The sequence below is a fragment of the Emys orbicularis genome, chromosome 11, assembly GCF_028017835.1.
Source record: "Emys orbicularis isolate rEmyOrb1 chromosome 11, rEmyOrb1.hap1, whole genome shotgun sequence".
NCBI classification, from domain to species: domain Eukaryota; kingdom Metazoa; phylum Chordata; order Testudines; family Emydidae; genus Emys; species Emys orbicularis.
This window is the reverse complement of record NC_088693.1, coordinates 31229847-31253516: the sequence shown is the minus strand read 5'-3', so window position 1 is coordinate 31253516 and position 23670 is coordinate 31229847. Positions and strand designations below refer to the sequence as shown.

The window sequence follows — 23670 nt, the reverse complement described above, 5'->3', positions numbered from 1 at the left end:
TGCATGGGGAGGGGACGGGTGGGACTTCCTGAAAGCCTTAAGCCAATAAAACAATAAAGCATAGGATTTTCAAAATCATCCAAGTGACTTAAGCACCTGAGTCCCATTGAAAGTTGATGGAACTTGTGCTCTTAAAGTACTGAGATGCACTTGAAAATCCCACTCAAAGAAATTACTATAATGCTTAAATGTATTTTTTTTATATGTTACAAATCTGTGCTGTTCTACCACTAACTCAGCCTAGCAGACCAAGCAGCCTCAAAATTTAAAGATGAATAACTTTCAGCATGTAACTGTAAAAACTCTGGGTCATACCCTGCAGTTCTTATGCAATACTGAGGCCTTGTCTACACTACACAGTTTTGTTGACAAAACAGTGGAGGTGTACACTCTGCAATGCTTCTCCCGCCAATGTAACTCTCGTGCTACACCAACACAACAAAACCACCTCGATGAGCAGCATAGAGCTTTTTGCGACTAAGTTAGTACAATGCAGTGTCAGTGTAGATGCTGCGCTTGCTTATGTCACCCAAAGTGGTCTTCAGGAGGTGTCCCACAATGCCCATCATGACCGCTCTGGTCAGCGGTTTCAACTCTGCTGCCCTGCAGCCAGATACACAGGCATAAGCTGCTCCCCTTTACAGCTCCAGGAATTTTTGAAATTCCACTTCCTGTTTGTTCTGTGTGGAGAGTTCACATAGCATCTTCCCAGCTGATCATGCCAGCTTTCCGCAGAAAATGCACCCCCTACCTAGAGTATACCACAGTTGTTGCCTCTGTGGGGAGAGGAGGCTGTGCAGTCGCAGCTCCGATCCAGCTGCAGGCACTTTGACACCTACGAGCAGATTGCTCATGGCATGGAGGAGAAGGGAACAAAAGGGACACACAGCAGTGCCATGCTAAGATCAAGGAGCTGAGGTAGGCATAGCAGAAGGCAAGGGAGGCCAACCATTGCTCTGGTGCAGCACGGAAAATATGCCGCTCCTACAAGGAGCTGCACACCATGCTCTGTAGCAGTCCCACCACAAAGAGCCCCATGGATACTTCAAGGAGACTGGAGGCAGCAGCCAGCAGAGTCAAAGTGGTGGTCAAGGAGGTCAAGTTGGAAGAGGATGTGGGACAGGCAGGCGACAGGGTTTCCAGGCCATGACGAGCCAGGACCTCTTTTTGAATCTGGAGGGGTCTAGCCAGTCCCAGCAGTCTGGCTCTGGTGTGCCTGAAACAGGAGAGAGGAGCTCCAGTAAGTACTCATTTTGCTTTGATACTGCATGGTTACATGAGGTAGAGGTGTCCTTTATTTTTTACAAGGTGCATGTAGGAGAAGAGATAGAAACTAACACTAGATACTGTTTTGCATCTGCTTCTCATTCCCCAGTGCAACTACGCAGGGGGGGCCCTGCAGAAAAGTTTGTTAATGCACACCAGGATCTCCTGGGAAACCTCCCTAGAGATCTCTAGGAAACTTTGTTGAAGGTACTCTGAAATCCTCTGCCGACAGTTCCGTGGCAGGCCTGTTTTGTTTCTTCCCCCACTGTAGGAAACTTTGCTGCGCCAATTGGCAATTACTTCTGCAGGAACCAAAGCAGCACACAGAGGAGCAGCAGATGGACCCAGTCTGAAGCTGTATGTATGCAGGAGATGCATCCTTGGTTACCCTCAGTAGTGAGACACCAGCTTCAATCACCCCCCACCTGTGGAAAACAGTGCCAGTATTCAGAATAGCATCCCTACGCGCTTGTAGTGATCTCCTTATGAAACCACCCAGACTCTTTTCCCATCTTGCACCTCATGCCCTTCCGCCTCAGGCCTAACTCATCATTTTTAGTGCTCTTACTGTGCTGCATGCTTGCCAAGGGGAAGTGAGAAAGAGGTGTATGATTCAAGACTGAGTGCACTCACTATACTGACTCTGAATTACAACAAGGAGTCTGGTGGCACCTTAAAGACTAACAGATTTATTTGGGCATAAGCTTTCATGGGTAAAAACCTCACTTCTTACCCACGAAAGCTTATGCCCAAATAAATCTGTTAGTCTTTAAGGTGCCACCAGACTCCTTGTTGTTTTTGTAGATACAGACTAACACGGCTACCCCCTGATACTTGACTCTGAATTGTTTCTTTTGCCTCTGCAGATGTGCCCTTGAGAGCCAGTCCACACACACCAGTGGAGTGCCTCCATTAGATAAGGAAGCAAACGAGGAGTAAGGAGGACATGGTTTTGAGACGTGCTGCAATCGTCTGATCATGCAAATAGCGAGCACAGAGCATGGAGAGACAATAAACAAAAAACTAAAAATGGATAGCCAGGAGAGGAGACAGCGGCAGGAGCAGATGATAAAGCTCAAGGAGGACCAAACAGATGCTCAGGTGCCTGATTGCTCTGCAGTCAGAACACATTCATGCTGGACTCCCCTTGCAGCCCATATAGAAGTGCATTCCATGACCTCCCCAAACTTTCCCCCCCACACACATACTCCTTGTATATTACTGGCGCGTTGCAGTACCCTTGTACTTCACCCCTAAAAACATATTCCATATTGACAGCTGAACTTGCACAGAGCTGAGAGAGCCTCATTTGAGAGAGTGCCACTCAGTGTCATGTCCCTTGTACGAAATGTAAATCATTATATTTTTCTTGTTTAATAAAAATTTAGGCTTACAAATACAATGATTCTTTTATTTGTGTCCTACATATGGTGCTTGCAGCAGAAATTCATACACAATGGCAATCGGCACTTTTGCAGACTACAATTTATGCTCAGGCAGCAATCATTACAAGAGTCATTCAAGGCAGCAAGTAAACAATGTCTGGCTGAATGTATTACAGAAAGGCACATTATTGGGGTTCATTGTCAAAATGCTGCTTCAAAGCCTCCCTGATTTGGATAGCTCCCATTGAGCCCCTCTAATAGCCCTGGTGTCTGACTGCTCAAAATCAACTGCCAGGAGATCCACTTCAATGCTCCACCCATGGGTAAATTTTTCCCACTTGGCTTCACAAATGTTATGCAGAGCACAGCAGGCTTCTATGACCATGGGAATATTTTCCTCACTAAGGTCTAACCTGCCAAAAAGGCAGTGCCAGTGACCCCTTAATCTGCCAAATGCGTATTCAACTGTCATTCTGCACCTGCTGAGCTGTTGTTGAAGCACTCCTTGCTGCTGTCAAGATTTCTGGTGTAAGGCTTCATGAGCCACTGGAGCAAGGGGTAGGCTGGGTCTCCCTAGATCACTGTGGTCATTTCCACATACCCTATTGGAATCTTCTGGTCTGGAAAGAGTCCCTGCATGCAGCTTTCTATACAGGCCGGTGTTCCTGAAGATGCGTGCATCATGCACTTTCCCTAACCACCCCACATTGACAGTCAAACAACCCTGGTGATCCACCAGCACCAGCAATACCATAAAGAAGTAATCCTTTCTGTTAATTTACTCTATCATAAGGTGGTCTGGGGCCAAAGTTGAGATGTGCGTGCCACCTATTGCCCTGCTGCATTGAGGGAATCCAATGCAGCAAAGCCATCCACTATTTCCTGCACATTGCCCAGAGTCACAGTCCTTCGTAGCAGGAGGCAATTAATGGCCCCGCACACTTGCGTTAATGCAGCCGTCATGGTGGACTTCCCAACTTCAAACTGATTTGTGACTTACTGCTAGCAGTCTGGAGTTACTAGCTACCACGTAGCAATTGCCACATGCTTTTTCCACCATGAGGGCAGCTCTCATTTTGGTGTCCTTGCACTGCAGGCATGGATGAGCTCCACACACAGTTCCAGGAAGGTGGCTTTGAGAATCCAAAAGTTCTGCAGCCACTGCTCATCGTCCCATACCTGCATCACAATCCAATCCCACCACTCAGTACTTGTTTCTCAAGCCCAATAGTGACAGTCCCACCATGTGCAGCTGCTCCATGCATGCCAACATCAACCTTGAATTGTTTCTTTCTATGGCACCCAGCAGGGCAGGCACCACGGATTCCTGTTCAGAGTCACAGCTCATGAAATACTGCAGGATCAGCCATATTGTGTGATAACACTCATCTCAAGACTGGAGAGCTGTGTGGGATCCATGCTTTCAGGCAGAGATGGCGGGGGCAAAGTTTACAGGGGCAGTTGAAAAATGGAGTGAAACATAGGCTGAAGCCCATGGAAAGATGGGATGAAGAAAATTGCCTCATGGGGTGGTGAGCCCAGCCTCATGATGCACTGCAATCCATTCCCAGAACTCCTAGCAGCAGAAGGTGGTGATGTTGCACAGTGGGCTGGCTAGCTACCCACAGTGCACTGCTCTCTGTCGGTGTGAGAGTTCCAACTGTGGACATGCTCCGCTGACAAGGAGCATTGTGTGAATGTGCACAAGCGATGTAATTACACTGGTCTATGATCATCAATGTAACCGAAGTCGACTTAACTCTGTAATGTAGACATGGCCGTACTCACACAAAGTACCCACTGAAATTAATGGGAGTTTTGCCTGGGTAGTTCTTGAGTAAGCACTGCAGGATTTGACCCACAGTTAATCATTAGAATTGTTATCTCTAAAACTACTATTGATGGCAAATATCTTTGGTTTTCATAAAAGTGACATTTTGTTATTTAAAAACCACATGAAGCCTTACATCAAACTGTAATTGAAGACTGGTTCTGCAACCAACAAATATTAGCAAGTTTTAAAGTATTATGTAAGAGTGCATAATTGAATGGAAATTACTTTTTATAAGGTTACAAAATACCTATTCCTACACAGCATAATACAAATGCAAATATATACCTGTTTGTTAAAGAAGAAAGTTTTCAGCAACATTCCACCCTGCTTTCAAGATATATTGTTTGCAGTGGTGGTTGTAACCACCTGCTAGACACCAAACAGGTAAGCACCCTGGCGGGCCGGACCAGTTTATTTACCTGCTGACGCGGCAGGTTCGGCCGATCGCGGCCCCCACTGGCCGCGGTTTGCCATCCCGGGCCAATGGGGGCGGCGGGAAGCGGCGCGGGCGAGGGATGTGTTGGCCGCGGCTTCCCGCAGCCCCCATTGGCCCGGGATGGCAAACCGCGGCCAGTGGGGGCCGCGATCGGCCGAACCTGCCGCGTCAGCAGGTAAATAAACTGGTCCGGCCCGCCAGGGTGCTTACCCTGGCGAGCCGCGTGCCAAACGTTGCTGACCCCTGATCTATATACTCACACCATCCCTTGCAGAACAACCTGAAATGTTAGCCATTATCTTCTTCATCACTCTCACCTTCCTCATCAATGGCCATCATCCTGGCACCTCCCAAGGGCTACATCTCGCTGTCTTCACACACAGGTTGGGGAAACAGCTTTTATATGTTATGCTGATGCCTCTATATCTAATGCATATCCAGTAGGGGCTTCTCTCCTCTTCCTTACTTGTATTTCCTCACCCTACTACTGTTGGGGTGTCATTTTCCTATATGTTAGTATATTAATGATTTCTACTTATGTATATCAACTCATTGCCATCGCACTCATGTGGTCAGATATCTGCAGATGTTAGCTCATGTTCCTGTGGTTGGCTGATGTCATTATGGATAAAATTCCCCCTCACACTCTATTTCCAGTTCCCCAAAACTTAGGGGTGACCACTAGGTCATTTATCTGTGCCAAAGTTAATAGGCCTCAAGTCTTATGCTAATTGCTCAAGCCAATGTCTTACTGGATACAGGCCTGTAGATTCCTTGCATTACTGTTAAATATAATAAAGGCAGAATATAATAAAGGCAAGCTAGCCCTATGGGCTACACTCACCCACCTTGTCAATCAGACATATTGAAATAGAAAATTCAGTGGCTAACCTTCAGAATAAAAAAACAATAAGAAAATACTTCAGTGTTTGTGAACTAGGATAGAGGCACAAGATAAAGTAAACAATATTTCTGCCACTTATAAATTCCTTGAGTTATGTTTGTCAGAATGGAAATGAAAATGCAAGTAGATTTTTTTGCTTTCTGAAATTGCTGAATCACTGTTCCTCCACTGACTCAACTGTGCAGACTGTTCCAGCACAGTGGGGATTTCCTTAATACTAGTGATTCAAAACCCTATGCTATCAAAGCACTTTCAGAAAGCAGAATGCCCATACTAATACAAAATAGTTGCACTGCAATGTAACTGACCAATACATACTGTTGTACGCAGTGTTGTTGTGGCTGTGTTTGGTCTCAGGATATTAGAGACAAGGTGGGTGAGGTAATATCTTTATTGGACCAACTTCTGTTGGTGAGACAAGCTTTCAAGCTTACACAGAGCTCTTAGAAGAACAGCACTACTTTCCCTTTGGCTGGGAGAGCAGTACAGAGCTCTGGGGGAATGCTATGGCATCAGAGCACCTTAAGAAGCCATGATGAGATGTTTCAAGCTACAATTTTTAGCCTGTGGTTTTGCCTTCTGTGCATGCTGATGAACACCTCCCTCATGCCAGATTCTCCCACACTGAAATCAAAGGGAATGTCATCAGGTGCAGGAATGGGGAGCATGAATAGGAAACTATAAGGGTACATCTACACTGCAAGGTAAGCCCAGGGTTAGTGGGACTTGAGTCAGCTGACCCATGTTAGGGAACCCTGGGCTTGAGCATCTTCATTGTATTTTAACCCTACGTTAAGACTTTTCTAACCTGTGTTCAAACCTGAGGCTCTGGCTTCCACACTGCAGTGTGCAGACCCAGGTCAAAGAAGCGATATCCCAGAATCCCTAGCACCCCTCCCCCCCCAAAATGTGGCTGCTTTAGCCCTAGAACAGGGTGTAGTGTGGGAAAACTTTACTGCCTGCCCTGCATGTTACAGGAAGTTTGAAGCAGCTTGGCTTGCAAAGGGCTTGATCAGTTCACTCTCTCTTGCAAATCCAGGAGGCTCTGTGATAGTGTGCTTGCAGATCGGTGATCAGAACAGATACAGGCGCCGGCTTCCTCCGGAGGTACTCAACCCCGACGCCCGCCCTGCTCCCACCCTGGCCAATGCCAGCTGCAGAGCCAGCACTCGGGGGGGGGGGAGGGGGAGGGAAGCAGAGCACATGGAGCCCCCATGGCCATCCCTACATCTAAGAGCCGGAGGGACATGCCGGCAGCTTCCAGGGTGCTGTGTAGGGAGCCTGCAAGCCCCATGTGAACCGGACCTTTAACCGCCCGGTCAGCAGTGCTGACTGGAACTGACAGGGTCCCTTTTCGACCAGGTGTTCCGGTTGAAAACCAGACATCTGGCAACCCTACCTGGGGGGAGCATCTTGTCTTCCAAATAGAGAATTGGGTCTGTTCTTGCTAGTGCAGATGTGTTATGTAGAATACCATTACTATGCTAATATGTCACTTCAGCTGAATATTGTTTTTCATTCCCATAATGATAGTAACTAACTGTGATAACCAAAGATACTCTGACTGAGGAATGAGTAGAAAGCCTGTTATAGACTGGACATTCAGAGCAAAGCACATAGAAACACATGTTTGAGAGGTTTATTCTCTTGAAGTCTGCATGATTGATAGGAATTATAGGTGCCTACACAGGGGAGAATATAATTGAATATGATACGTGTATAGGCTAAACACTGGCCATATTTGGTAGAAGTGCAAATCCTTTTGCTAGGTTCTGAGTTTGTGCCACACCTTTCCTTTGTTCTTAATTGTGATCCCTGGTTAATAACTTCCCCTTTTTCTTTTGGAGGACTAAGCAAAGGAAAAATGGGTTTGTTCTCTGTTCTGCTTCTTTATGATGTAAAAAGTTCTAAAAGATTTTCAGTATAACTAAAAAATGAGTCGGGTTTAAAAATAAAAATTATAAAAAAAATATTTGCAGTATTTTTGTCTTCTGTTTTATAGGCCAATAGGATTCATGTTTTCATGCTTTCCTATACTACAGTGATGGCTATAAACTTAATGAAGGCTTAATTCCCATGTAACCACACTACTTAAGGAACTGGGGCTTTTAGGAAAAATAAATATTGTAAGATTTGTAATAAAATTATGAAAGTTGGCAACCTTAGGTTTTGTCTTTTTAGATTATTTTTTTCCCTTCTGTTGTTTGTCTTAGGAATTCATGTCTTGTCTTGTCTATACTGCTTTTTGAGGGAGTAGGTAGGTGGGAGGAGATAGAAGACTCTTGGTAATTGAAAATCTGGTAGGATATAGTATCAAAAATACCAGATGAAAGCCCAAGAAGCATAATTATTTTTATTCAGATAGACCTTCCTCAACAATATATAGGCTATTAGAGACCTCTTATTTAAAACATCCAATAACTCCTCCAAGAAAACATGGAAGATAAGACTAGGCATTCCTGATATTACTAAAATTTAAAAACAGGCAGAAAATGTATGTGGTTTTTGAAAAATGCAGGGCTTCTTTATGCATCAAAAATAAAAAGACACAAACAAATCCAATTTTTGTCCCTTTGCAGGTCACCTTTAACTTCTCACCCATCATTGGCACTGATAAATGTTTGGGACAGTCTTATGCACTTCTTTGTCTAAATTTCATGTAGGAGAAAGGGATAGTAGTGAAAATCTCAGGAGAGGGGTGGAGGGAGAGAGAATATGTATAACCAGCAATTGTCTGATCCAGTATAGTAAATTGAATGAAACTTGTGTACTGGATGTGGGGATTGGGATGAGTGGGTGATGGAACGGGAGTTGTTTAGGGGATAGGTAGTTTGGGAGAAGAATGGATTACTTCTGGGTTGATGGGGAGATAGATATAAATGGTTGGGCAAGTGACTTGTAGAGAAGAGTTCTGAGGGACTAATAATGGTGGTGTTTAGTCTGTCCTGCTCAGACTACAATCAGCCAGCTATCATGTCTTGGCCTAGACCAGTGTTTCCCAAACTTGGGATGCCGCTTGTTTAGGGAAAGACCCTGGCAGGTCAGGCCGGTTTGTTTACCTGCCACGTCCGCAGGTCCGGCCGATCGCGGCTCCCACTGGCCGCAGTTCGCTGCTCCAGGCCAATGGGAGCTGCTGGAAGCGGTGCGGGCTGAGGGACGTGCTGGCTGCCGCTTCCAGCAGCTCCCATTGGCCTGGAGCGGCGAACCGCAGCCAGTGGGAGCCGCGATCGGCCGGACCTGCGGACGTGGCAGGTAAACAAACCGGCCCGACCCGCCAGGGTCTTTCCCTAAACAAGCGGCGTCCCAAGTTTGGGAAACACTGGCCTAGACCCTTTTGTTAGTTAAGAACTGCACTACCTTGTCAGCCCTTTGAATAATCTCTCTCCTTTAGGATTGTTTTGTTTTGCCAGGAGCCTAGATGCTTGCCAGAGATCTCATTTTTCAGATGGTATTTAGAGTTCTGTGTTAAGTTATGGGAGGAAGAAAATACATGGCTGATGAGCAAGCAACATAGCAGTGAGATACCCATAGGGTTGTTTGCGTGGATTGATTCGTTATTCATGGAGAGGGATCTGTGATGGGTTCGTCTCTATGGTATGGGAAAGGTTCGAGCAGAGAAATTTGGTGATTGGCTGGGAGTAGCTGGTTAGTATGGACTTTGCATCCTGCCCTCAGGGCCGACGAGACGGGGGGGAAGCCGGTACAAATTACCAGGGCCCGGTGGTCCGGAAGGGGGCCTGGGGCCCGGCTTCCCCCCCCTCTTGTCGGCCCTGTTTAGCCAGTCCGCCCTTGCTGGGGGGCCCGAAAAAATTCCAGGCCCGGCTTCCCCCCCTCTTGTCGGCCCTGTTTAGCCGGTCCGGCCTTGCTGGGGGGCCCAAAAATTTTTTTTCACCGGGGCCTGAACCTGCTCTCGGCAGCCCTGCCTGCCCTGGAATTCTAGTTTGGGCATCCTGCTGCAACACCAGCACCTGATAACCATCTTAGGGCTCGTCTACACATCTAAGGTGTTCTGCTTTAACTACATCTGTATAAAAGTACTCATTCCAGTATAGTTTATTCCTGTACAGGAAGGCAAATAAACTGTATCAGTGTACTACATCTTTATACTGGAATAATTCTGTCCACACTGAGGATTGTACAGGTATAACTAATCTTTAAATATTTTGGTTAGGACTGTGATTTTTTTTTTACTAGTACAAAAAGGGTGTGTAGATGAAGCCTTAGTGTGGCTAGAAGGTTGAACAAAGCTGCTGCATAATGGAGAGGTAGAGAGCTGACTCAGTGGGCATGGGCATGGATGAGTGCTAGATGGCTGCATCTTAAAACCAAGATAATGTTAGTAAGTTGACGGAAGCAATTAGAGGAGTTTGTGAAACTAAAATTGGCACCTTTGATTGAGAGACTGACTGCCATTTCTAGCATAGGTGGACAACTTAGACTGGGCTCTGCCTGAATGCCCAGACAGCATCTGTGGCCAACAACCCACTGCATCTGATAAAAAGGGACCTTTTGTCATTGATGCATATTATGCCACAATTATCTATGCTTTTGTCATCTCAGGATTAGATTCCTGTAGTGCTTTCTACATAAGAGTACACCTTAAGGCCACTCAAACTGAAGCTTGTACAGAATGCTGTGTTTGCTTAAGCACATTTTAGGTCAGGAGTACACTAAACCAGTGTTCTCAGATGAGCCCTGGCAGCAAATAGACTCCTGTATAAAATTCAGTGTGTAGGTGTTAACCTACAAAACTAGATCTCAAATGATTTAGGACTATTTGAGAGACTGTCTCTTCCTGCCACAGTTGCAATCAACAGAAATATTCAAGCTGGAGTTCCCTCACTAGACAAAATAGAGCTGCTGATCTAGTATTCTCCATTAAGGTCTTCCCTTTTGCTCGCTCTCCTCTTGGTCCTTCAGAGCCTAGATTTGCTATGCTTTCAGGCAAAATGCAGAGCCCATCTTTTCGCTCAGACTTCTGTGGGGGAGGTGGGATCTGGTTTGGAATATGAGAGTTTATTTTATATTTAGCTGTCAAGGTGGAATGAGTAATTTTGTTTACATTGTATTTTTAATTTGACTGTTTAAGTTCTTATGACACCCATCACTGTAGTTTGACTGACTATACTGACAGTGTATTTGTCTTCACAATAACCCTGTGAAATGGATGTATTACTTCTGGAACAGGCACGTGATGGAAGCCTATAGAGGCTTTTAGAAATTTAAATAAATATTTTTCTGACTTTGAATACTTCTATTCTTTTTGTTCAATGCAAGTGTCTATTTCATGATAACATCAAAGAAGATTGAAGAGCATAAATCAAGGAGTACTGAGGAAGGTCAAACTTGATCAACAGGCCTTAGCTGTTTTCTGTTTGGTGTGACTGTGTAACATCAAGTGTACAAAACCTATTGGGCCTGAATCTACACTGTCTTTTAACTTGTGTCGTCATACCTGTGCAAAATGGTATAAAACTAACTCTCAGCCATATGGTTAGTAGTCTGTGTGCTATGCTACAGTTGTGATTCAAATTTCAATTCAAATTTGAATAGTATTGACTGTTTGCAGTGATAATGGAACTTATTTGTAGAATTTTAATCTTCTAGAACAAAGATGTGACTTCCCAATGGCTTTTGATGGTTTTGCTATGCAGAGTATAGTCATTAAGGAACATAATAGCTATAAACATCAGATATATTTCAGTACATGCTTTAAAAATGTACTGAACTAGGCATCTTGGTTCCCTCATTTATTCTACTACAGAACATCATGTGCAAGATCTATCATAGTGTCTACAAATTTTTAACTGAGGTCAAAGTGAATTACAAGTAGTATATTATAGTTTGTATTATATGTTAAATGTCAAGTTTCCCAATGGACCCCTACAGACAACTATATACAAGAAGCCCACGTATCACCACACTTACCTTCATAAATCCTGTAACCACCCCAAACACACCAAGAAATGTGTTACCTCCAGCCAGGCACTCAGATACCACAGAATATGCTGTGAGGAAAATGTCTAGAATACACACCTTAACAGACTCAAAACCACCTTCACCAAACAAGGACTCTCCACCAAAGAAGTAGAACGGGCCACCCAAATACCCTGAGAGAACTTGCTTCAACACAGAAATAAAACCCCCTCCGACCACACACCCCTAGTTGTCACCTACCAATCCACACTCGAACCCATACAGGGTATCATCAAACAACTACAACCCATAGTCGATGGGGACCCCATCATGAAAAATCTTTTCTGAACCCCCTATTCTGGCCTTCAAATAACCCTCCAACCTCCTCCATCAGACCAGGATACACCCATACAAAGTGGCACCAGACCCTGCCAGAACAGATGCAAAACCTGCAGACATATCTTCACTGCTACAATGATCAATGGTCCACACAACACACGTTTCAAGATCCCTGGGTCCTACACATGCGTATCATAACATTTGGTGTACCTCATCCAGTGCACTAAATGCCCCAATAGCAACTGTGGGTGAAACCATACAATCAATACACTCTCAAATGAACTCACACAGGAAAATGATAAAAGACAAAAACACCATGTCACCTGTGTGTGAACACTTTTCACAAAGTGATCACTCTATATCTGACCTCTCAGTACTCATCCTTTAAGGATACCTGCACCACACTTCCAAAATATGAGCCTGGGAGGTTAAATTCATAACTTTGCTAGATACTCAAAATCATGGACTGAATAGAGACACTGGATTTGTGGCTTATTACAATAATCTGTAACCCACTAACCACCTCGCCTCAGCTGCTTTCCCCACTCCCTCCTCCCCCTTCCTTTCCTCCCTGTGACTGGGGGGTGTTAATGGGCCTCTTCACCTTGAATATTCCCTTCAAATGTGTTAACTACTTATGCTAAACCATCTGTTCCACCTTGTATTTAGTAGGGAGTTAGTTTCTGAGACCTGAAGAAGAGCTCTGTGTAAGCTCGAAAGTTTCTCTCTCTCACTAACAGAAGTTGGTCCAATAAATGATATTACCTCATCCCCTTGTCTCCTTAATATCCTGGTACCAACATGGCTACAACAACAGTGCATATAAGTTTCCCACAAAGCCTTCTACTCCTATTCTATTCCTGGGATGATTTTAATAATGCTAATAAGTTTTGAAAAGCATTATTTACATAATAGGTGACAATCCTGGAATCTTATCTTTGTGACACTCTGAAGCCTAGAATGTCTGTCAGTGTGAAGCAATGGAAACATCTATGAGCATGGTTGAGAGCTTTTTTTCTGTTCAGAATATCAGCAAATTCAATCATCACTGGGATTCACAGTCCATTAACATCAAGTTCTTAATTTATCAGCCATTTTGATTTTACAAAATATATCCAAGCAACAGCAAGTCATGTATCTATGCCATGATTGGTTGAGTTATCTCTGACCTATCACTACTCCTACTCTACAGCTAACTTGCATGCAACAGTTTCATTGGTTGTATGAGGAAGGCTGAACAGATGGCGGATTACTTGGCCCAAATGCTGCACCCAGCGGCGCTGACTTTCTAATCTGCTGGGGGTGTGCTCAACCCCCCAGCTCTGCCTCAGGCCATGCCCCCACTCCATCCCTTCCCACCCCATCTCTTCTTGCCCCCTCTCCTGTGCATGCCCGGCCCTCACTCCTCCCCTCCCTACCCCCCCCAGCACCTCTGGCACACCGCAGAACAGCTGATTGTGGCAGGCAGGACGGGGAGCGGAGGGGAGCTGGCTGCCGGTGGGTGCTCAGCACCCACCATTTTTTCCCCAGGGGTGCTCCAGCCCTGGAGCACTCATGGAGTCGGTGCCTATGACTGCACCTATGCAACAGCACTGGCTTTCAGCTATTAGTACGTGTATAATGAGTGGATGACTTCATGTTTGACTGCATTTTTCTGAGTAACAGATCTACCATAGAGTGGCTACTTTTTCTATTTCTTCTAATGTCATCAATATAATATAAAAGGGATTTTGCTAATGTTTCACAAAGTGATACATGAAGTCTGTCCTAAAACAAAAGATGAACCCTTATAATTTATTATCTGGTTAAAAGGTAGCTTCAACAATATGACACTAGCTTTCCTGTCCCAGTGTACAAACAAAATAAGAACATTACAATTTCTTAGGTAAATTGGTTTTTAGACTATCAAAACTTTTATTTCTCAACAGATGTAAGAAACATGAATGGAAGGGACCTTCGAACGTTCATTACAACTCACAGGACTAGTGACATAGGTATATCTATTTGAGTTTTTATTCCAGTTTAACTGTTCTATCACAGTCTACAATATAACAATATTTATAAGCTACTGTGTACAATTACATACAATTATGAATGGCATTATAACATTCTGATCTTTGCTATTAAAAAAACCTCCTTTATGATAGAAGGTATCATCTGGGGTCATTTTTGAAGCCACTGGGTTTTTTTCTTTCGCATTTTATTTATTGTGCTCCTTTGCCAACTGTAATATGTAAATGTCATAAGATCTGGTTTGTTACTAGGTAAATGTTGTTCATAAAATTATTTGTATTACCTTAGCACCTAGAAGCTAGGTACTAAGGTACAAACACAGAACAAAAAGAAGGTCTCTGCCCCCCAAAAGCTAAGTATAAGGGACAACAGATGGATACTGATAGGGGAGTACTAGAAAACAATGGGAAAATATTGGTCAGTGTAGTAGGCAGAGGTCTCAGATTACTACTGGCCTAACCATTGTCAAGTTTTTTGTAGGCATCACAGCAAAGGAGAGCATTAAAGAGGATAACGAGGTAGCTTTGCTGATGTTTACATTAGCATTTTATGTGGTGCTCCTTTGCAACACATACCTCAATATTGGAAGCATCACCCCATGTCATTTTATTTTTAATAATCCATCAGAAGGTATGTTGACACCAAAACATAATAGCAAGCTTTGCTAAATAAGGTAACCTAATGGGATGGGCCTTTTCTTTCCAATCCGTCCTGCATTGAAATCTTGTGTAGGCAGATCCCATTGACTTGAAGGAGTGAATTTTTGAAGCATGATTAAAAGAAGAGGGTGGAGACTGGGTTTAGAAGGGGGTTCCAGGCATAGGCTACATGAAAGAAGGCACAAAGAAAGGTGTAAAAGAAGGACATGAATAACAAGCTTCTTAGGGTGAGCAGCAAGGATGTATAGACTGAAAGGAAATGCGGGTAGAAATATAAAAAGGGAATAAGTTGTGGAGAGCTAGGAAAAGATTACTTCAGTCTCCACCACTGTCACTCTGGTCCCTTTCTTGAGCACATGAAAAAAATATATTTAGAAAGAAAATTTCCAGGATGATGGAGGCTTATTACCTGGGGATGGCATACAGTATTACTGCCTTTACCAAACATTGGTAATGGAACAAATATTTTTCAGGTGTTTAATGTAGATACTGCTAAGTAATTATTTCATGGTTGACAGAAGCATATGTACCTTTATATGTTTACTTAGTGGTCTCTTTTAATGTATCTTTCTGTGTGAAATGGATGACTGTTAAAGTTCAAAAAAATGAGTGTAGTCTCTCCCATTTCCCCCTGTCCCCTTTCTTTATCCTCTCCCTTTTCTGCCTGTCTGTTAAGTCTCTCCATGGACTCACTTTCTGTTCTTATTCATCTGATACTCCACATTCATTATTGCCTCCTCTGCTATTTTTTCCATTTTTACTTGCCCTCTCACACTGTCCTCATCCCAGATACCCTCTCTCTCACTTAGATTGTTTAGGTGTGAGAGAGGTGAGAGACTGAAGGGAGGGTATTATTCCATTGAAGTTGAGTTGTACCAAGGATGTGTTTTTGCCATCAGTGTCTAAAACTGATTAGCAGTACCACAAAGCAACAGGCAGTGGCTGGGATTTTCAAAGGAGCCTCAGGAAGTTGGATGCCTAATTCCCTTAAGCTTCCACTCCCATAGGCTCATTTGAAAATCCCAGTCAATGTGTCTTGTATCTACCTGCTTGTCTGGATCTTTTAAACAGTGACTGTAGGAATCCAGAAGTCAGATGTTAAAACCTATGTTGCATGCAGTAGGAACTAATTATGTTGTCCTTGAAGTCTGATGGCTTCCCAGATATTCAAAGAAAGTAAATTTATTCCCCCCTCTCCCCAAGTCTACATAATTCAGAATGATGAATTAAATATAGTGGAAAATGTTTTCTGTTCTTGTATTGGAAAATCAGTCTGATATATAGCTGAAATAACTCGGTTTCTATAATTCATTCCATTCATATGTAAATAGAACTATTCACCTGACATCTTAGAAGTGATACTGATTCCTTAATTCAGAGTTCATGATAAATATGTCTGAGTAGTTATGAACCAGGAATAATTAAAAGTACATTGTAGCCTGTGTTTTTCTATTATTTTATTAGAATTTACTAAAATTCCAGCAAACCCAATTTAAATTGAATATTATTTATTTATCTGCATTCCAGTAGAGCTTAGGAACTGTAGTCATGAACCAGAACTCATTGTGCTCCTTATGTTAATTTTTGGTGTTGATTGCCAATATCATTGACAAATTGTGAAACTGTTTATGATATCATTTTTACCAGTTTAGAGCTCAGTTTATTTCAGTAGTTACTCCTGATTTGACACTAAAGTGGAATGAAAATCAGATCCACTGAACACAAATTACTTTTAATGTGTAACTATTTTCCTAATATTTTCTTAGCAAAATCATATGTTTTAAGTACAATACTCTCAATCATCCTGTGAATTAAGCTTTAATTTTGTGTCCAACATTTAAAAAATGTTTCTACACAATTTGAAATGACTTTTTTATGTTAAAAATAGATAATCTGGTTGTTCGTATGAAAAATGGTCTTTTCAGCCAGAAGTATAAACCTGTTGACTATAAACAACTACATGCACTTACTGAAGAAAAGAAAAAAGCATCTGCTAATATACAATTAAAGGTAAGCTGTTTTTTATTCCTAGTAGAATTCATTTTTTCTGTATAATAATCTTCTCATAGCTGCTTCAGTTTGTTATTTGTATTGTGGTCTGCTTAGAGGCCTGTATCAGGGACTGGGCCCATTGTTAAGCACCTTACATATGTATAATGAAAAGAAGGTCCCTGCCCCAAGAAGCTTACAGTCTAAGTATATGACAAGGGACAACAAATGCATGGGAGGAGGAGGAAGGTAACAGTGTGTTGTTATGATTAGTGCAATAAACAGTGGTCACAGCACTCTGAATTTGAAGGAGGACAATATGCTGATTTTCTTTTTATGAGGAGCTTCCCCATGCATAGAGGTCTGCATGGAAGAAAATGCAAAGAAGGGGTATTAAGGAAAGTTGGACTGATGGGTAATAAAGGCTAGTATCCTTGGCAGAGCAGAGGTGAGGGCTGACAACTTGATATCTAATGAGAAATGTTCAGTAGACTCAAATCATGAAAGGTCTTAAAAGTGAAGACAAGTACCTGCGTTTGTCATAAAAAGGAGAAGCTCCTGGAGAAGTACCTGTATTAGTGGTGGAAAATGAGGAGCTCATGGAGAGATGCAAAAAGAGAGATGGAGATGACATAGTCAGTGTGATGAACCAAATAGATGAGAATTACAAAAGTGTTTTAAATCGTTTTAAGAGCAAGATGGCATTTGTGGGAAGGCCAGAAAAGAGGCAGTGATTTCATATCTTAACTACTGCCTGAGTTTTAGCTTTGGGATGAAGAGTAAATATGAGAGATGCTGTAGTGTAGGAAGAAGTGGCAAGAGGTAGACATGACCTGGATCTGTCTAATTCCAGAATAGGCACACACATGTTATGGTGATGGGGGATATATAATATAGGTAAAATGTAGGGTGGGGGCAGAGTCTTAGTGAAATATTTTACGGACTTCTTGAATAGAAATATTGTAAACTGAACATTCACTATATGTTAATATATGCTTTACTTATCAAGTAAGTGGGTAAGTGGTTTCTAACAATTTGAAAACAGCATTAGCTGCAATTAAACAAGGTTCATATATAAGTAAGTAGCAATATCTTGCTTTAAGACATCTCTAGACAGACAGGGAAAACTGGCTAGTATAAAAACCATTAAAGAGAGAAAAAGAGTTAAACAAAAAATACTGGACATCAATATCAGAGCAGGTATCCCCCCCCCAAAACCTAAAGAAGGTGTTGGTATCCTGCGTTTGTGTGTGTGGTCTTTTCTTTTCTTTTCTTTTCCTTCCCATTCCTTTTCCTGAAAACTTTCCTCATCTGTACCTTAATGTAATATATTAACATCAATAATTTAATGTACAGCTCTACTCTGAAGAATGACTTTGTAAAAATGGTATTTAATTCTCCCAAAGCTGTATTAGAGAGGAAATGAACTTTTCACAAAAATAAGTTATTGCTCTGAATACATAGGATGCAGATCTGCTGATCAAGATGTCAATTTTTTCAGTCACCTTTCAGAGTAGAACCACACTTTAAGCCCTGCACTATATATTTCTACATTTCTCCCATTTTGGAGGTGCATATTAAGACTATATTTTGGCTTTCTTCCAACATTCCTTAAAATCTTACAGAGGAAACTCAGGAGATTTTGGTGAATTAGCCCCAAAAGACTACAAGAACAGCTGAGTTTAAAAATAGTGGCTAAATTAAGTTCTAATCCCACTGTTTAGTTACAGTATGGTTTGTTCTGGCTTGTGTTGATGGGTCAGAATCGTCTTATAAAGAGGATAAAAATGTAGCTGAGTCCCTAGACCTCTACCTCGAATAAAGCACTTCTTTCAAACCTACTTGAAAAGTGGTTTGGTCTTTTCTACAAAGGTTCAATTAAACCATATTATATCACTAGAAAGCCACAATAAATCTTAAACATTGTTATATTTGGTTTCATAATGTTGCTGAGACATGGAAATTGTCTTGCACTGTATTGTGGTTAATTTTGCATGGTTTTTTTGTACTCGAAAAGCAACAGAGAGTCCTGTGGCACCTTTAAGACTAACAGAAGTATTGGGAGCATAAGCTTTCGTGGGTAAGAACCTCACTTCTTCAGATGCAAGTCTGAAGAAGTGAGGTTCTTATCCACGAAAGCTTATGCTCCTGTGGCACCTTTAAGACTACTTCTGTTAGTCTTAAAGGTGCCACAGGACTCTCTGTTGCTTTTTACAGATTTAGACTAACACGGCTACCCCTCTGATTTTTGTACTCAAGTAATTTAAGGAGATTCTTGGATTCATGAGATATCAAGGGTGTCCAGACATACATGGTTTGATTTTTAGCTTGCAAAGAACTTGGCATAAAAGGAAAAACTGTGCTTTCTCTGAGGAAAAGAAAATATACCAGACTCCATAATGTTTTTTAAAAATCACATTTTAAGAAAATAACTTTTAATCCTGGAGAGAGGATGTGGATATTCTGGAAGACTCCTGCCTGCCATTCAGGAGAATGTGCTGCTACTTCTATATGGCTTCCTTCTTTCCTTTGCAGTTGCTAATAGATTCTTCAGCACAAATATAAAGGTCAGGTACAGAAAAACACAGAAGTAATAATTCCTTGTAAAAGTAGGGCTTTTCTTGGTTTATGGCAGTTTTTTACTGATTATTGGTAGGTAATAAAGGTAATAAAATTAAATTTCAAAAGAAACTGACATCAATCATTTACTGTAATAGTTTCTTTTGGGTTAGGACTATCGTTACATAGAGCACAAAAGAAAACTAAATCATTATGAACTATGATCACCCTCTCCTCCCACAGTAACATCCAATGTGGCTATATTGTTTTTTCCCAGATAACTGCAAGTGCAGTGGAAGGACAGTATGTCCCTGGGTTTCATCCCTCCTAATGTGGCCTGATCATTGTCAGCCCAAACTTCACCCATTACTCTGCATAAATCCCAATCTCATGGAAGGCCTTCCATAGAGCTCTTGGGAAGGGCAGGGGAGATGCTGTGCTGCAGAAGCAGCTGATTCCCAACTTCTATGTGGGAGGGATGTGCCCGCGTGAGTGGATCTTGTTTGGCAAACGCAAGGCCTGATTCTGAGTCTTTATTTGAGTAAACCTCCCAAAGAAGTCAATGGGAAATTTTGTCTAAGGATTGCAGGATCAGACCCAAAGTCCTGTTTAGAAGATTAAGGAGTTCTTGTAGATTGCAATTCAGAATTTCAGTGAACAGCACTTAATAAATGTAATACGTTACTTAGCAAAGTAACCTTAGCAGGGCCAGCTCTGGCTTTTTTGCCGCCCCAAGCAAAAAAAACAAAACAACCCTTGCGGGGCGGCCGGAGCCAGGGTGCCAGGGGCAGCGGAATGCGTGCCCCAGCTTCCGGGGGGGAAGGGGAAGGGAGCGGGGGGAGAGAGAAAAGGGGGGCAGCCAGGGCTTCCTTCAGCCGGGGCACTCGCCACTTGGCCCCTCCCGCCTCACCACCTGCCGGGAGGACTCCACGCCGCTCCGGTCGGCGGGGAAGGAAGGACGCAGGCTGCCCTGCCGGGCTTGCTGAAGACCTGGCACTGGTTGGGGCAGACGGCACGTGCCGCCCGCTCCCAGCAGGGCGCTCCCCTCCTCTGCGCTGCCGCCCCCTACAGGGTGGCCGGAGCGGCGAACCAAAAAAAAAAAAAGAAAGAAAAAAAAAGGGCGTCCGTGCCACCCTAGGATTGGACGGAATGCCGCCCCTTAGAATCTGCCGCCCCAAGCACGAGCTTGCTCGGCTGGTGCCTGGAGCTGGCCCTGAACCGTAGGTTTTTATGTGGTATGTTCTATTTTTGCTTTATGCATTTTAGTTATCTTTTGCTGATGTTATTTGTTAAACCTTAATCAGAATATATGCAGTATTATCTGTTGGGCCTCAGGACAAAGAAAGGAATCTTGCAAAACGAAGTTGTGAGCAAAGAGGTGACATTGAATGAGAGCAGGAATACTTGTCTCCTTTTTAGTATAGTTTCCTTTAATGGTACGGGTATAATTTATCAAAAGAGTTGGCAGATATTATTACTTCATGAGCTGGTAGCATAGAATTCTGTTGAGCTCATTCAAACTTAAAACTAAATTTTAGTCTTATGTCTTTTGATATTTCATTTTTCACAAGTCTCTTCCAGTCAAGTAGGCGGTAAAACTGTACATTGAAACCTGCACAATATCAAAAAGGTGTTCCCCTATGTTGCTTTTTTTGTTAAGGGCTATGAATGTTTAACTCATGGTCTCCCAGCTCAGCATACCTTTTCCTTACTTGATAGGGGGGTCTCTTTTTTCCCCTCTTTGGGTCTGTCAGAGGAGTAGTGGTTGGGGCTCCCAGAGGAAAGGAGATACAAGCTCCAGTGATGGTAGCTCACAAGACTGTCAAAGTTGTCTGACTTTGACAAAGGGGCCTTTGCTTTGAGCAGCCATGGCTGGAACAGTGGAACAGATTTGTTGTTTCACAAGCTGACCCTGGCCCTCAGAATGTGGGCACTGTTGTGCTGGAGTGAAGGAGGATAATAACAGACACACTGAGGCTCCCTTTCCACTATAATTTGCTTCTCCTGGTCCTCTGTACTCTGCTGTTTCCCTTTCCTCCATATCCCACAGCATAGAGAAGCTGAGGGAAATTTTGTCTCCCATTCCATCCAAAACCTCCCTACTCTTGCTGTATTCAAGCCCCAAACTCAGGGTCCAGCCCGGAGCCCCACTGCCCAGGGCTGAATTTATTGGAATTTTGTACAAGTCACAGAGGTCTTTGTAAAATCATGGAATCCATGACCTCTGTGACAGAGTTGTAGCCTTAATTATTGTGGATCACAAACTGAATATGACCCAACAATTTGATGTAGTTACAAAAAAGACAAATATCATTCTGGGATGTATTAATAGGAATCATATGTAAGACATGGAAGGTAATTATTCCATTCTATTTGGCACTGAGAAGGCCTCATCTGGAATACTGTGTCCAGTTTTGGGTGCCATACTTCAAGAAAGATGTGGATAAATTGGAGAGTCCAGAGGAGAGGAACAAAAATGACAAAAGGTTTAGAAAACCTGACCTATGAGGAAAGGTTGAAAGAATTGGACATGTTTAGTCTAGAGAAGAGAAGGCTTAGGGGGGAACCTGATAAGTCTTCAAATACGTTAAGCACTGTTATAAAAAGGATCATGATCAATTGTTCTCCTTGGCCATAAAGGATAGGACACAGTAGCGTAGCTAGGGGGGGAAGTATTTTGCTTAGTTTGCAGCAAGGGGGGCTTAGGTTAGACGTTAAGAAAAACTTCCTAATTATAAGAATAGTTTAACTGGAACAGGTTATCTAGGGAGGTTTTAGAATCCCTGTCATTGGAGGTTTATAAGAACAGATTAGACAAACATCTGTTAGGGATGATCTATGTCAGTGGTTCTCAAACTTTTGTATTGGTGACCCCTTTCACACAGCAAGCCTCTGAGTGCGACCCCCACCCTTATATATTAAAAACACTTTTAACACTATTCTAAATGCTGTAGGCGAAGCCGGTCTTGGTGGTGGAGGCTGACATCTCGCAACCCCCACATAACCTCGTGACCCCTGAGAGTTCATGACCCCCAGTTAGAGCCCCTTGTCTATATATACTTGGTCCTGCCTCAGTGCAGGGGGCTGGACTAGATGACCTTTCATGGTCCCTTCTCAGCGTACATTTCCATGATTTTTATGTACTTGAAGTATGTTGTATTGTACTTCATCTTTTATATTATCCGGAGGAGGATGAAGATAGCACTCCTTTATATCATTGTTTATATTAGGGTTTGTCTATGTGATGCTTTAGTTTGCATTATAAGGATGTAAATTTTAGTCCATACTAGCACATTGCACACTAACTGGTCTGTGCAGATCCTGCTGGCACATCTAAAAGTTCCCTAGTACATGTTAATAGTTTGAAATGGGAGTCCATTCACTAGGGAACTTTTAGTGCCTGCCAGCAGGGTTTACACAGGCCAGTTAGCGTGCAATACTAGTGTGCTAGTGTGGACTAAAATGTACACCCTTCAGGTGCAGACAAAAGCACTGTGTAGACAAGCCTTGTGTGTATTAAATTAGGGCAGTTCTCATTAGTAAGCCTTCTTTTGGGCCAGATTGTGAAGCCCTTTTTCATGTTAGTAATCGCTCATAAGTAGCCCCTGTGACAGGTTCGGTCACAGAGACCCCCTTGGCACTGTCACCTGATGTGCTGGAATTACTTCTGAGCCCATTTTCCCTGATGGTTTGGGACTTCAGAACCCTGCCTTGTTGAGCCAGACACGCTAGTCTGCCACAACACAGACCTAGGTCTGAACCCTCCCCCCCCCCCCCCGCCTCCCTACCCCAAAGCTGCAGGCTTTAACTGAAAATCACTCAGCAGGTTACCTAGCTCCAGCACCCAGACACCCAGCTCCCAGTGGGATCCAAACCCCAAATAAATCCATTTTACTCTGTATAAAGCTTATACAGGGTAAACTTATAAATTGTCCACCCTCTATAACACTGATAGAGAGATATGCACAGCTGTTTGCTCCCACAGGTATTAATCACTTACACTGGGTTGGTTAATAAACAAAAGCGATTTTATTAAGTATAAAAGTAGAATTTAAGTGGTTTCAAGTAATAAGAGACAGAACAAAGTAAGTTACCAAGCAAAATAAAAGAAAACACGCAAGTCTAAGCCTAATACATTAAGAAACTGAATACAGGTAAATCTCACAGAGATGTTCCAATAGCTTCTTTCACAGAATAGACTCCTTCCTAGTCTGGGCCCAATCCTTTCCCCGGTACAGTTCTTGTTATTTCCAGCTCAGGTGGTAACTAGGGGCTTTTTCATGACTGCAGCCCCCTTTGTTCTCTTCCACCCACTTTTATATCTTTGGCATATGGCGGCAATCATTTGTCTCTCTCTGGGTTTCCACCCT

At 42.9% G+C, this 23670-nt stretch overlaps 1 protein-coding gene across 1 annotated transcript in view; it reads left to right on the top strand.

The window, feature by feature from the left end:
• The first annotated feature begins 1146 nt into the window (after nt 1-1146).
• CCDC148 (coiled-coil domain containing 148) overlaps nt 1147-23670 on the top strand; it is a 106467-nt gene continuing 83943 nt past the window's right edge. Inside the window, exons 1-3 of the mRNA XM_065413685.1 lie at nt 1147-1240; nt 14009-14074; nt 16641-16762. Of these exons, the coding sequence (XP_065269757.1) occupies nt 1147-1240; nt 14009-14074; nt 16641-16762 (282 nt within the window). The remainder of the gene's footprint in view (nt 1241-14008; nt 14075-16640; nt 16763-23670) is intronic.